General features: G+C 37.2%; 1 protein-coding gene across 1 annotated transcript; it reads left to right on the top strand.

Annotated features, from left to right (window-relative positions):
* The first annotated feature begins 226 nt into the window (after nt 1–226).
* Nucleotides 227–12,636, top strand: smarcd2 (SWI/SNF related, matrix associated, actin dependent regulator of chromatin, subfamily d, member 2). Its single transcript, XM_044103464.1, has 13 exons — nt 227–884; nt 2,769–2,953; nt 5,015–5,057; nt 5,151–5,273; nt 7,126–7,245; nt 7,927–8,022; nt 8,493–8,594; nt 8,691–8,852; nt 9,236–9,333; nt 9,530–9,665; nt 9,750–9,872; nt 11,348–11,449; nt 12,253–12,636. The coding sequence occupies exons 1-13, from the start codon at nt 732–734 to the stop codon at nt 12,304–12,306; spliced, it is 1,497 nt and encodes a 498-aa protein (XP_043959399.1). The 5' UTR covers nt 227–731; the 3' UTR covers nt 12,307–12,636.
* The last annotated feature ends 1,955 nt before the right edge of the window (nt 12,637–14,591 follow it).

Genomic DNA, 14,591 nt, shown 5'->3' with positions numbered 1-14,591 from the left:
TGATCTCATTATTGAGACATTTATCTAATAGAAATAATTTTGCTAATTCTAATTGACCTAAAACGAGAAATGTTTGGTTTCATGCAGCGAGGGGGGGAAATCGATGTGTGTAAAAGTTTTAATTTCTTCCGTTCATTAATTTTGAAAACTAAGTATAATTACTCTGAAAGAATAATAAGTTAAAGCATTCTTCTATTGAAAAAAGGTGTAGACGTTAACAAAAATCGGAACTATGCGGAAAGCCTCACAAAAATCGATATTTCCGACGGTACTTGAAGGCGCCGCTGGTGTCTCGTGTGTGGGCAGTGCTCAGACCGAGCAGTTGATTTGGCTTTAGGACTCTGAATTTGTCTGAAGTCAGGCGCTTTGGAGAAGGCGCCAGGCGAGGCAGTCAAGTCGGTGTAAGTTGGGCATGTTCAGGAGGGTGAACACCGGCGGGAGGTGAGGAACAGCAGTCAGCTCTGAGTTAGTGAGTGAGGAAGTGAGGGGGCTTTACAGACGCAAAAAAACCCCGGAACTCGAAACGGTCGGAAACGAGCTAACATCGGCTAGCTTTTCGTTGACAGTGTGTTTGCTGTCAGAGCAGCCGCAACTCCGCGGAGGAAAGGCGGAAGGCTCTCTCACGTTGAGCGCTTCTTTTTTAAAAGCCTTCCGGACTTTTATTTACGCATTCAAAACCTCCTTGAGTTTCCGTCACTTAAAAAAAAAAAAAGTACTTGTGGATCCAGAAGATGGCAGCAAGAGGGGGCTTCCCGGCTCCCCAGATGAATCCGACTGTGAGCCCCATGAATGTTGGCCATATCCCGGGCATGAGGATGCCTGGGATGCCGCAGTCTCCCGCGGGTTACCCCCGGAGCATGACCAGCACTCCCCAATACCACCAGGTTTGAACTTCCTTTCTTTATATTTAACCTCCATTTACTTAGTGAATCAAGTCAGTGTTTTTCTTAAGATTTACAATTTGAGCTGCTTTGTATAATTCTGAATTTAATACAAAGTTATAGAAGTACAGTTAATTTTCAATGTGTTAAAATGCCACATTGTTGATGGCACTTCCGCCTTTGAAAGACCTCTTCACTACTTTCCTGCCATCTGTTAAATTGCCACAACTCTTTACTGTAACTTTTTCCGCCCCTAATGAAACCTAAGCTGCTTTGCATATAATTAAATATAAAAAAGTGATACAATAAATGTGTTTTGTTCAAGTATGAAGGCTAATGTCACGTGGTTGCCCTTAGCATCCTGTCAGTTAGTGAAAACAACAGTTTATCATCACCACCATCTGACCCCCAGGGCAAGCCTGCATATATTATCCCACTTATACCATCTGCAGGTTCATATTGTTGAAACTGGCATGCACAAACACAGCAGACGTTTCTTTTGGCAGTTAAAACGTGTGGGGCTTCAGCTATTTTACTTGAGATCAGATAAAGACACATGTTCTACACTTTCTCATAATATTTCAGCTTAAAACCTGAAAATAATATCCATCCAAAATATATAAATATCCACCATTCATATTTTGTTTTTCTCTATACAACTGTATTTGCTGAAATATTTGAAACATAAAATGTGTAACAGAATTTAGTTAATTTAGTTTGATGCAGATAAGCAAGTTATTTTGACCTCAGTTAAAATAATTTGAATCTTAAGGCAAAATTTTAAAGTATTTTTTTATTAATTAATGTACCAGTAGTTAGTAAAACAGGTAATAAACAACTTCTACATAAAGTAGTAGTTTTCAATTTAACCAACTTATTGTTTTTTTTTTTTTTTCGACCATTTTAGCTAGCCGGCATTCAGTTATTTTGCTAATGGCTTGTGAACTGTAGTTTTAATGACTGATAATTGTATTTCCTTTTAATTTCCATGCACAAACTGTCCATTTTCCAAGATTGCAAATATTCTCAACCCCTTAAAAACTCTTGTCTCTCTGCTGCCTTCTTCTTTATGTCATTACAGGCACTTAAAACCATTGGAATAATTAGATTGTTTTTTTTTTTACAGTGTTCTTTAAAACCCCAATGAAACCATGCCTAGTTTTGGTTAAAACCCTCAACCATTAAACTCCCATAGAAGATTATTTCTTGATTCTAGCATTGATCAACACTTAGGTTTCTACATGTCTTTTGTCAGAAATGAAAACTGGAATCTTCAATACCATGCCATTATATCAAATAATAGAGGAAATCACACTTTGACATTTTTATTTACCGTCGAAACTTATGGTAAAAGATGGTGCTTTGAATTGAGGACAAGTTAGTGTGAAGACCAACTAAAGCTATCATTCCTACGCTTTTCTTTTGGCCCGCGGCAGCCCTGCTGAGGAAAGGGAGAGGGCTACTGCCATGTGGCTGAAGACCACCAGAATACAGATTGTTTTAATTCAGAACATTGGATTGAATGTAATGGAAATAAGTCAAAAATAGAAATAACTTTTTCTAATCAGAAGAAAAGGGTTTAGATTTCCAAAATGTCTCAATATTCATGATAAACTTGAAATCGTGGTTAATGGTCCTGCAGAGGATAGTAAGGGGAGCTTAGAAGGGTTATTACAGTTGCTGAACCAACAGACTGCCGTAGCTTTTTCCTTCAAGCTGTTAAAACTCTGTGCTGCTGTTAAGTTATTTTATGTTTTATACAGTTTGCGTTTGACCTATTTTATGTTTTTTTGCACAGATCTCTAGTTTATTCTGTTAGTTTTGCAATACTTTTATTTGTCAATCTCCCTCTTTTTTTTTCTTTTTTTTTCTTTTTTTTCACTCCAGCGATCTGGGATGCCTCCTAGCAGATTGGGAGGCCTCATAGGATCCATGGGGGGTCAGATGCCGGGCCCTTCGTACGGCGGCGGCAGCATTCCGATGCGTCCGGGCATGGGCCATCCCGGCATGGACGCCTCAAGGAAACGCTTCCTTCAGCAGCAGCAGGAGGCGCTGGGAGGCCCAAGAAGAGGGTAAATTATGCAAAACAAGTTTAGCTGCATAATTTGTAAATTAAGTAATATAATTGAAAGTGATTTTTTTTTTCTGTAATATGTAGAAATAAAAACAATCAGGAATATTATAGCTGTTATTTGATCACTTTTGTAAAGGTTTGATATGGATTTTAGTGGATTACGACGAGTATAAAATATCAAGATACTTAATTTTTTAATGTTTGGAGGTTCTGTCATAAAAATGAAATTTCTATAGGGTGATAGGAACAAGGATGTTGATTATTCTATCGATTAATCAATTTTAAAACATTGGCACTTTGTTTACTCATTTAACTTCAAGCTTTTTTATATGCAATATTGGAAAAACATTAGTAGATGCAAATAAACAAATTCCTTTTTGAAAATTTTATTCCCAAAATACAATAATATAGCATTCCCTTAGTAAATTTGAACCAAGTGAAGCTAAATCTGCCACTCAGAGTTTTGGGTAGAACATATTTGCAGACAAAAGTATTTTTATCTTAAACTCAAAATATATTTTGTACAATTTTGTATTAGTTACTGCTGAAATTTTTTTTTTCAGCAAATGGTCTCTTTTTGAATCTGTATACTCCCGATCATTCACGAGTACTAAATTAGGGGATGATTATTTCTATAATCAATTGTTTGCTATCAATTGTTTCAGCTCTACAGTGCTGCCTCTGTCTGTATGACTGAAAACCTACAAAGTGTAATTCTTAAGTCAGGCTGCAGTGTGAAAAAGTTTTACAGAATATCTGCATTTCTCTTTTCCAAGACAGTTACTCTTTACATTCTTTTTGTAGATTGAAAACTGTAGAAGCTCCATGTAAAAATATGTTGTTTTCTACCAAAAAGCTTAATTACTACTATAATTCTTCCACTAACTTTTTAAAACTATAAAGAAGCCATAAGGAGTTTCTCAGTCATAGTCAGTTATCATTTATTAAATTTTTTTGACACACTGTGTGCATAAGAAAGAGCAGTTGGTATTACACAGCTCTGCAGGTAAACGGATTTCCCAAATGACTACAGAGTGATGTTTTCAACGTTTGTTAGCGCTTTATTTTTGCATTGAGCATTACTAGCAGAGTTGGTGCAGTTAGCATTAATAAGTGTAAAGATCAGTTTGTGTGTATTTTCTGGAGAGTTTATAGATTTGTACTTTAACATTTGCTGTGTTACGTTCAGCTTAATGATGTCTAACTCTTCTGTTTTGGTAGTAAATTTAAAAAAACATCTGGCTAACTGTGGATGTTCTTTCCTCAGTAAATACTTCTACACTGAAGGTTGCTGCTGACAGTGACTTAGCTTAGTTTTGGTGCATTCACTGATCAGAAAAAAAGATCGGATTCTTAGTTTCTGACCAGCCATTCACAAATTGGTTCTGATTCCGATCATTTTATTTTTGATGCATCTCCTTAAGAAAGGCGCTAATTAGTGAAGTCAAACTATTTTGTTTGTGTGTGTGTGTGTGTTTCCTTAAAGTCACGATCTTAAAGAAGATCTCTGAAAGTGGCTGCAGTGTTAAAACTCCCAATGACACGAAGAGACCAGTGTCTCATGACTGGCCTTTGGCTTTCAAAGCAACACAAGAGGCTATTTTTGACTTCAAACCACTTGGTGACGCCACGCTTATGAAAGCGCTGCACCGCGACGTGAAATGACATTTACAGCATCAGCTTTAATGAATCTGCTGCGCTCTGGGGTTTATTTTGCAACACAGTAATGTTTATTAAGGAACGCCAAATTGCTTAAAGCATCATCTTGAATGAAAGGGGGGGAGGAGGTGCTGTATAACTAGATTAAAAGAACAGATCAGCTCTTGTGTGTTGAGCAACAAATAATCAGTAGAAACCTCAGGAAGATTTAATAAAGAGCTAACACTGGCAGTGATCGTATGACTGCACTGTGAAGTTATTCCCCAGTATTTGATAATCAAATATGGTCTTCTACTGAGTTCCTGAGAAATTGGTTAACCAAAGAGTGATTAGACGCAACATAGAAGGGCTTGTTTCCTGTCAGTTAGTGAGCTCACCGTTTGTTTTCTGGTCGTTTTAGAGCAAAAAGGCGCAAAATGGCCGACAAGGTTCTTCCTCAAAGGGTAGGTATACGTTTGACCCAACAGTCAGAAGTAAAAACAACCCATCAAAGGTGACTAGAGCTCATAAAAACTGCCCGTTTTCTCGATTTCTAGATTCGAGATCTGGTCCCCGAGTCTCAGGCCTACATGGATCTTCTGGCCTTTGAAAGGAAGCTGGATCAGACTATCGCTCGGAAACGCATGGAGATTCAGGAGGCCATCAAGAAGCCGATCATGGTATCTCCTCTTCATTCACTTATTTTTTTGTGGATTTCAGGCTTTTCAAGCAGCAGAAACTCAAGTTAAGAAGAGCTGCAGGGCTTGTTTTTGTCTGAGAACCAAAGATTATTAGAAATATTCCAGATGTTCATTTCTTTGTCAGTTTATTATTTGCATAACAGCTCTTCAGTTGATTCAAATTTGTTGTTGTTGACCAACATGTTGTTCAAAAGGCTTTGAATGAAAGTGAAAGAGATCACTGTTAGGTTACGGAAAGATTTTTGATCCATTCTGAGAATAAACTCTGCAGTGTGAATACTCTGGCTGTCCGCTGGCAACAGCAGCAGACTAATGCTGGGGGTTTTTTTTGTTGTTGTTTTTTTCTCAAAGAAACATCTGTTCAGGATTCAGCAATGAGACGAAAACTTTCCATCAAGTAGCATTTAGAAAAGAGTTCACAGGAACAAATTTTTAGTTTATCTCAAGTTGCAAACGATTAATTTAGTCTAGAATTAAAAGAACAGCCTAGATTTTACAGTAATTACTTGTGAAATGATACTGAGATTAATGTGTAGTAGAGACTTTAGATAAAAGCTCGTTAGAGGCTATGATACAAATCAGAAAACCTCTTGAAAACCTGGAGGCGGCGTGATACTGTTATGCATGCATAATTTCTTTGGATCACTGTATTATTGATTACGTAAAAGAAGGACTTGTTGCATGAATATGCATGAATTTCCTGCTTAGATTCAACCAAAACCGGCATACTTGATTATTCACACTCTAAAGTGTAGTCTCTACATAACATTTCTGGCAAAATGCTATCTAGTTTTATTGTAAGTGTGTGATGTGGTTTTATTTTTAAAAGTTGATCAGAGTTTCTAGAAACTCTTGATGAAATAATCAATGATTTTCTGTTTCCCTGGAGTCTAAATGTGACCTGACATGATGTTCTGCTGTGGATCTGTTTCTTTCCCAAAGACTCAGTGAACAGTTTAAGAGTTCATAGCTTTGTGGATTTAAAAAAAAATAAAAACCTGGCACCAATAAACCAATAAAATGGTCACAATTGGGTTTTCTAGGAGGAATATGTTCAAAAATATTGTCAAAATGTTTTGGCAGACACAAAATTAACCTTCTGCCAGTCGCCACATCTAAATCTGATAGAAAACCTGTCCGATGAGCTGAGAGGAGAACAAAAGGGAAAACTGAGTCTGGAGAGAAGTGTTAAAAGATTCCTGTCTGTCTGATCCAACCTTGTGAAACAGTACAGAAGATAAAACTGACAATAAGAACTATTTTATTATATCTTTTTGAGGTAACTCTATGACTTTGACAGCGTTCACAGACCCACAAATACAAATGAAAAACATTAAAAACATTCCCAGTTGTAATGTTTTTCATTTGGACACCAGTCGCATAAAGACGGATGATTTAGATCACTAAACTCCAAGCGGTCAGTGGTTTTTCAAACTGACTGCTATTTTATTGATGCTTTTCTTGAGGAAACATTGTCAATCCTGACAATAAGGACAGCATTCGGGGATTTTAAACATCATGTATTGGAATTTATTGTAAAAACGATAAATTTATCATGATGAATGATACGATAAATGTCTTCAATTCTAAAGCTGCACTTCGTATTGCTTTGTTAAAGAACTGTTTGTTTTTTTCCTAACTAAAAAATATCTTGGATTTTTTCTGAATTTCTCCATTTAAGACTCAGAAAGTTCTTTATTTTAAGGCTTTTTTGACTCATGTCAGCGTGCGTAGAAGCTTCCATTTATCTGAAACAGGTTTTATTAAACAGCTGTTAGGCCGGCCTAAATTTACAGCCTTTTTTCTTCTTCTTCTTCTTCTCTTGACGCAGCAAAAGCGCAAGCTTCGCATCTACATTTCCAACACTTACACTCCCAGCAAGCCGGAGGGAGAGGAATCTGAGAAAGTGTCCTCCTGGGAGCTGAGAGTGGAAGGCAAACTCCTGGAGGAAGTAAGTGGACGGCGCAGCTGGGGAACCGGACCTTTTGTTTCTGTTTGGACGTTTGCTTGCTGCCTTCTGGATTCCCTGTTGTTGTGTTCTTGCGAGTTGCAGTTGGTCCTTGGCTCAGACCTCGTAGCCAGATGTGCGTTTACGGCTTTCCCCTATCCCACCCCACAACAGCTAACGTTCTCACACACTTGCACGCACGCACGCTCACTCTCTGTTGAAACACGGAATTGAAACCACTGGCCGTTGCATACCAAGAGCTGACAGGCCTCCCCTCCCTCCATCAATTCTAGCCCAGCTCATTGTGTCATCTGGGGCCACAGAAGATGAATCTTTTTCTTTTTTTTTTTCTTTCTTTCTGTTAATTTTTTCCCTCTTGCTCATTGGTTCAGGCATGCGTAGGAGCGCCGCATGGAGCAAGTGGGAAAAAAAGGAAAAGGGGATGTCAGGGAAGGAGTGAGAGGGGTCACGTTGAGCAAACAGGCTTTGACAGGGCAGCGCGGAGGCTGGGGGGGTGCAACAGCTTTTTCTACTCAACAGTTTGGTTCCTCACTCCCGATGTGGTCAGAGCTAAACAATGCAGAGTAAGGAAACACTGAGGCCAACGTGTTGTGCTGGCTTTTCACAGTCTTTGTGCTCTCTGTCTCTCTCTCTTTGTCTCTTTCTGGTTTGTTTTTTTTTCAGCCTGGTAAGCAGAAGAAGAAGTTCTCCTCTTTCTTCAAAAGTCTGGTGATTGAGCTCGATAAGGAGCTTTATGGACCCGACAATCACTTAGTAGAGGTACGCAGCGATGATCCAGCTTCAAATGGATTTATCTCCCAATAAAAACTTACTTATCAGAATATTAAGTGAAAATAGGTGGTTTCCTTGTGTTTTCTTCATTTAAATACTGTTTAAACATCAAAAGCAGCAGATATCCAATATTTACACCAGCTTTCATGACTTTCAGTACTTATAAGTAATTACAAACACATTTACTCACTATGCTAACAAAATAAAAAGAATAAAATTACAAGAATAAAGTTGTGAAATTGAGAGTAAATTAGCTTTACTGGAGTAAAACAATGAATATTTTTTTAAAACAATTGTTCATCTTAAATAGTATTTTTTTTAAAGTTAGGTACTTTGTAAAAACAGTTTTTCACTGCAAGTCTTTTCAGTTTTGTTTCCACTCGTTTTTTTACACCCGGAGTTTGAAATTTACTCCCATTCTATTGTAATTTAAGATAATTTTTGTTTTTCTTTTCTAGTGGCACAGAATGCCCACCACTCAGGAGACGGATGGTTTCCAGGTGAAAAGGCCGGGTGATGTGAATGTCAAATGCACTCTTCTGCTCATGCTCGACCACCAGGTAGCAGAACTACTCCGACACTGCTCTTGTTTTTCATAGTTTAATATATTTTTTGTGGACAAGGACTCACTTTTGGCCAACATTTCTCCTGTTCAGCCCCCGCAGTACAAGCTGGACCCTCGCTTGGCGCGTCTTCTGGGCGTTCACACGCAGACTCGGGCCAGCATCATGCAAGCTCTCTGGCTCTACATCAAGAACAACAAGCTGCAGGACAGCCACGAGAAGGAGTACATCAACTGCAACCGCTACTTCAGACAGGTCAGGCCTCAGAGTCTCTGATGGCTTTAGATGGCAACCATTTTACAACTTGTAAAATCCTCTGCTGAAGCCGAAAATTTGTTGATTAAGACGCCTTCTGATACCAAAAAAGGAAATCCCTCCTCAACTTAAGCTGTCTTGCAGATATTTGGAGCCGCCACCCGCATGTTTCAGTCTGGGCATAATGTTCTTTTGGTGATGCTCAGTGTTGTTTTTTTTGTAAAGTTATATCATGGGATTGTGGCCCAGAAGTTCCAGCTTAGTTTTGTCAGAGCTGGCATTCATGAAGTTCAGTTTTATCCTCGTCTTTTCTTTGACATGCATTGCACAGATATTTACCTTTTTGAGGCATTTAACTGATTGATTATTGTAACACACCTCAGATCTTTGGCTGTCCACGCATGAAGTTCTCTGATATTCCCATGAAACTAGCAGGCCTGCTGCACCACCCCGACCCCATCATCATCAATCACATCATCAGGTACAGGAATATTTATTGTCCAATCTCTGTTTGGGTGTGTTTTGCTTCTTTTGTTCTTTTTTTTTAAATATACATTCTCCTGAAATGAGGGACAGTTGAAAACTGTCTTGTTGTTTGACCTTGATTTTTCTTTGAAATCTTTTAAATGAAACCCTGATTAGCAGCAGCTCTCCACCGGTGTGTTTTCTCTGCATAGTGTGGACCCCACCGATCAGAAGAAAACGGCCTGTTATGATATCGACGTGGAGGTGGACGACCCTCTGAAGGGCCAAATGAACAGCTTCCTGTCCTCCACCACCAACCAACAGGAAATTGCTGCTCTTGAAATGAAGGTCGGACCTGCGCAGTAATTCCCAAACGTTTTTAATCTTTATCATAAAACTGTTAGAGTGAAACATTTCTGCTGCTTGCTACAGATCCATGAAACGATTGAATACATTAACCAGCTGAAGACGGAGAGAGACTTCATGCTGAGCTTCAGCAATAATCCACAAGAGTTCATCAAGGACTGGCTGAAGTCTCAGTGCAGAGATCTGAAGGTAAATAAATGTGAACTTTTCTACCAGCTTAACAACACAGGAGTCTTTGTTGGATGTTAGTCAATATAACATCTCTTGTGTTTAGAGAACATTATTTTAATTCAGACTAAAATGTTTTTTAAATACTGCTTGGAAGCTAAACTGTATAAATTATTAACACAATATTTTGCCCAGAGGTTCTGAATCAAGGTTATTATAGTTAACGAAAACTAACAAAATAATGATGGCTGAAATTGAGAACTTTTTCGTTAACTAAAATAGATAAAAACTGTAATTAATGGGGGAAAACTGTTACTAACCAGAACTATATTCTGTGACTATAAAACTAACTAAAACATATTGAAATTACATCAGCTGTCAGGAAATTACTGTAGCTCTTAATCCTCCTGGTGGCACTACGGTTGTCTGCAAAATGGCGACTGCAAAAGTTGGGATTAAACAGACGAGTCAGTTGGTTGTTCAACAACGATTGAACATATATTTTTCAAAATTGTATCTTCTGTTGATTATGCATTAGAGTCAATATATAGATAATTGCAATACAATACTTTGACCTTTTTGAGTTCTGCACCAAAAAACATTAACCAACGCATGGAAAAACAAAAACTGCTACTACAACTAATAAAAACTAAACTAAAACTAAACAATATTCAACTAATAACTACTAAAAATGAGCAAACATGCTCTAAAAACTGATTAGAGAAGTCACAACAAAATGAAACTAAACTATAAAGAAAAACAACTTCAACTCAGTATTTATCTTTGTTGAAGTAGAACCTCTGTAAATGTTTAAAAGAGTAGTGTAGTTTCTTTTAAGTGGTTTATTTACAAATAATGATACGAAAAATTTAAATAATTTATCTTTCCATTGTACCCAACATTAGGCATAGATAAAATAATCTCCTGTGCTGGCAGTTACCATCAGACTTGATTAGGGAGTAAATTAAAACCAACTGAAGAGAGTTCTCCAGTTTGTAAACTGTTTATTGTAGATTAATTATTTAAGCTCCGTTATTCATAAATTTGTTATAGTTTAAATTAATCTAAAGCTTTGATTTTTAAAAAACCTGCTCCGTTTCTTTAAGCAGGACAACAGAAAACAGAAACACAGCCTGCATTCATGAAGCACAAACTGTGATGTCAGCGAAAGGCTTTATCCAATATATACAAAACTTTCAACCAAACCCATAATGAGGGTTTGCTTAGACAGCTCAAATTCATCTTAGTTTAGAAAATAATTATACTCTAACTAAGGAGTGTCAGACTTGAAACAAAACGTCTGAAACCTTTCGCACACCACCTATGAATTTTGGGCTTTAAAGGCTTAACCTGTCTACATTTCATTTGTTTTCCTGCTCTTCAGTTGTGCCCTTATTCACAAATACAAGTTCTCAGGTTTCAAGCTTTGTGATTAAAGATTTGTGTAGGTTTGGAATATGGCTCACTGTATTCATGAAGCGTTTCTGTTCCACCAGCTGATGACCGATGTAGCAGGAAACCCAGAAGAAGAGCGGAGAACCGAGTTCTACCAGGAACCCTGGGTTCCTGAAGCAGTGGGCAGATATGTCTATTCCAAAGTAAGAACAAACTATCACTGCTTTTAGGGGGGGACTTTAAAGTTCGTTAAAGTTTCTAGTCTAAATGTAAATTTTAATGATATTTTAGGCTCAATTTTATTTATTAAAAACATTCACCAACCTTCCCGCTCTTATCATCGTACTCTTGATCCTGTGGCTAATGGCTAAGTGTTGTGAATTGTTGCTGTATAAATAAGCTGAATTGAACTTTAAAGTGTTAATCAAAGTGACAGGTTAAATAGCAGATTGTTTTTTGTTACTGTTTGCCTTCTCTAAACCACATGTTTCAAACCCAGGGGCCAAATCTGGCCCACTATAGCTTTTTATGTGGCCCTCTAGACTCTAACATGACACATAAAAAGAGTCATCAAGATAACTGTGTGTTTAAATATTATTTTATCAGTCAATTCAAAGCTGTTTTTATCCGTTTCCTGTCAAATTGCATAAATCAATTTTTTAATTATTGTGGAAATTCACACAAAAACATCAAATCCCTGCACTTTTTTTGCACTAATGCATAATTGTAAGTTTATTACAGATATTTTGCAAAACTGATGAAAAAGGTTGGATTTAAGTAATGGCTTCTTATTTCTACTAAACAGCTGCCTCAGCCTTAATGTTGAGTTATAATCCATGATGGTGTGGCGAGTAATAAAAAGTCACAAATATTTCTAAATTACTACCACAAACACTTTTGTAAAGTCATTTATATTTCAACAGTCTAACTGATTTCATCAGTACATTGTGGCCCTTTAAGAATCAGGATCAGTTTGACATATCTGCACTAAACCATTTTGTTTCAGGTGCAGCAGAGGAAGCAGGAGTTGGAGCAAGTGTTGGGCATCCGACTCACCTAAAGATGGATTCTCGAGTCGTCGTAGCCACCGGTCGGCTTGAGTCAGCTCATCCAATCTTGATATCTGCTTATTTGAAACTGGAAATAGTTCAGCCATTCCTGCAGGTTAAAATGTTTAACACAGCCATTTTCTCTTGGCAAGAAAGTGGGGGAAAAAAGTGATGATTTATGTGTTATGTGGTAAAGTATTTGCTTTGCATTGTCTGTCATTGTGAACATTTAAAAAAAAGAAATGGTGCCTTGTTTTACATATTTTATATATGCTACAAAATCCTGAAAACCAATAAGTGCTGGTGCTGTATTTTATTTCTTTCTTCTTCTTCTTTTTTTTTTTTTTACCATTTATTAGAGGGGTCTTTACTCATATTAAATAGAAGTGACATTTGAGGCACTGTGGTGGCACAGGGGCAAAGCATGACCCACATATTGAGGCCATAATCCTCCTGCCGGTGGTCGCAGGTTTGATTCCCAGCCTGGCGACATTTGCTGCATGTCTTCCTCCTCTCTCATTACCCTCTTTCCTGTTTAACTGCCTTCAAATAAAGGCCACTAGAGCCAACAAAACCTTTAAAAAAAGAGAAGTAACATTTAAATACCCAGAGTGATCCAGTGTCTAGTAACAGATGCTTCAAAGCGTTTTAAAAATTACCATCCCATTCTTTGTAAGACATCAGAACAGGAAGTTCTTTTTATGCAAAAATATATTTGAGTAATTTGTGCTGTTTATGTTTTTAATATTCTTTTAATATTTGATATGTGAGAAAGCACTTCACTGGCTTTCACCATGACCTTCTGAAGGTTTACATGCTGTTTTCTTTTTGTGTTTATCATTGTTTTAAGACCAAAAGGAGAAACGTTGGCAGACTGTGTGGAAGTTTATTAATAATTAATAGTGCAAATTCCAACGTGTTAGAGCTTCAGAACTTATGAAGAGTTTAATTAAAATCCTCTGTAAAGGTTTGAACCATTCCACCATATTGTGCCAAAATGTGTTTTGTGAATAAGAAATGTTTACAAGTATTTTTGTAAAGCTTCTTTGTAAAATGTTGGCTTGTTTGTTTGAAAGCTTTTATCTTTTATACACTTGAGGTATTTTTCAATAAATGTACTTATAAATCTTTTTTTTTTTAAAGTTCATAAAAAGTTGAGCATTTCTGTGCAATGCTTTCTATTGCACGGTCATGCTAGATGACAGTGATGCCTCCTCTGCTTGTGCTGTAGTCGTACTGCTGCGTGTTTGGGCCGGTCCCAGGGCTCAGGTTGTTCTGCAGGGCTGCCGTTTCAACAGGTATATCTGGTTTTACTCAAACACTACCACTCCTCAACTACAAGCCAAGATAAATACAACCTTCCTTTCTGAGTCTCTGCTTGCAAATTGACACCGGTTCACAGTTAACGGCACGCTGGCCAAACCCAATCCCAAAGAAGCTTAGTTGGCAAAAAGATAAATAAAAAATTTATCAGAATCATGAACTAAAAACATTGATCTGTTAGGAATTGTTTTTATAATACCAAGGAAGCATTGCATGCTCTTTTTGTGGACTAAAGGTTTCAGAAAATGAATTCTCAAAATCAGGTCTGACCAAAGTACTTTAGACTGAAGTCTTCAAAAAGAGTCCTCTTACACTGAATCATATACTAACTTTAGTGTCACTAGCTACTTGATGCACACAGACATAATTTTTTTTAATTTAGTGTCCAAACTATAGTGGTTGTCCATTTGTATTGACTGGCAATAGAATAATTCTTTGGGGTGCAACTGATATTTTGGTGGGAATCCCAAAAGTATATAATCCCTCATGAAAAACCACCACTGCCAGTTTATCAGGTTTTAAAGCAAATATGGACAAACCTTTTCCTCCTACTCATTATTATAGTAATTTTCTTTTTATCCATTTAAATATCACAGGTTTTGCTATTAGTGTGGTGTGAGGAATTGCTGCATCATGTATGGGTCAAGCTCAGTGGTTGAGTTTATTTACCTTTAATATTGCTAAAAAAATTTGTTAAAGCATATACTGTATTTTTTTTAATTTATCCAACACTTCTCATGAGAGAAGTAGTGCAGAAAATTACTTTTAGGATTAGATTCACTACACCTTTTTACTACACTAAAGCTACTTAAGTGAAATTTCTGGATAATCTCCAGTGAGTAGATTCGTCAAATGAGGAACAAAGAAATTTTACCCAAAACTGCATGAGATATATTTGCGATAAACCTACAGTTTATGTGAAATGTTTGCAGAGACCTTATTTTCCCTTTTTAAAAAATGTTTCTCTTTTCTC

Source organism: Gambusia affinis, linkage group LG20, assembly GCF_019740435.1.
Source record: "Gambusia affinis linkage group LG20, SWU_Gaff_1.0, whole genome shotgun sequence".
Lineage (NCBI taxonomy): Eukaryota > Metazoa > Chordata > Actinopteri > Cyprinodontiformes > Poeciliidae > Gambusia > Gambusia affinis.
Note: the sequence above shows the minus strand (reverse complement) of the source record. Positions and strands in the feature narration are given on the sequence as shown.

Coding starts and splice junctions, on each gene's coding strand:
- smarcd2 (XM_044103464.1), top strand. CDS start 732: ATGGCAGCAAGAGGGGGCTTCCCGGCTCCCCAGATGAATCCGACTGTG. Junction 5,274..7,125: donor CCATCAAGAAGCCGATCATG/GTATCTCCTCTT, acceptor CTCTTGACGCAG/CAAAAGCGCAAGCTTCGCAT. Junction 11,450..12,252: donor GCAGATATGTCTATTCCAAA/GTAAGAACAAAC, acceptor ATTTTGTTTCAG/GTGCAGCAGAGGAAGCAGGA.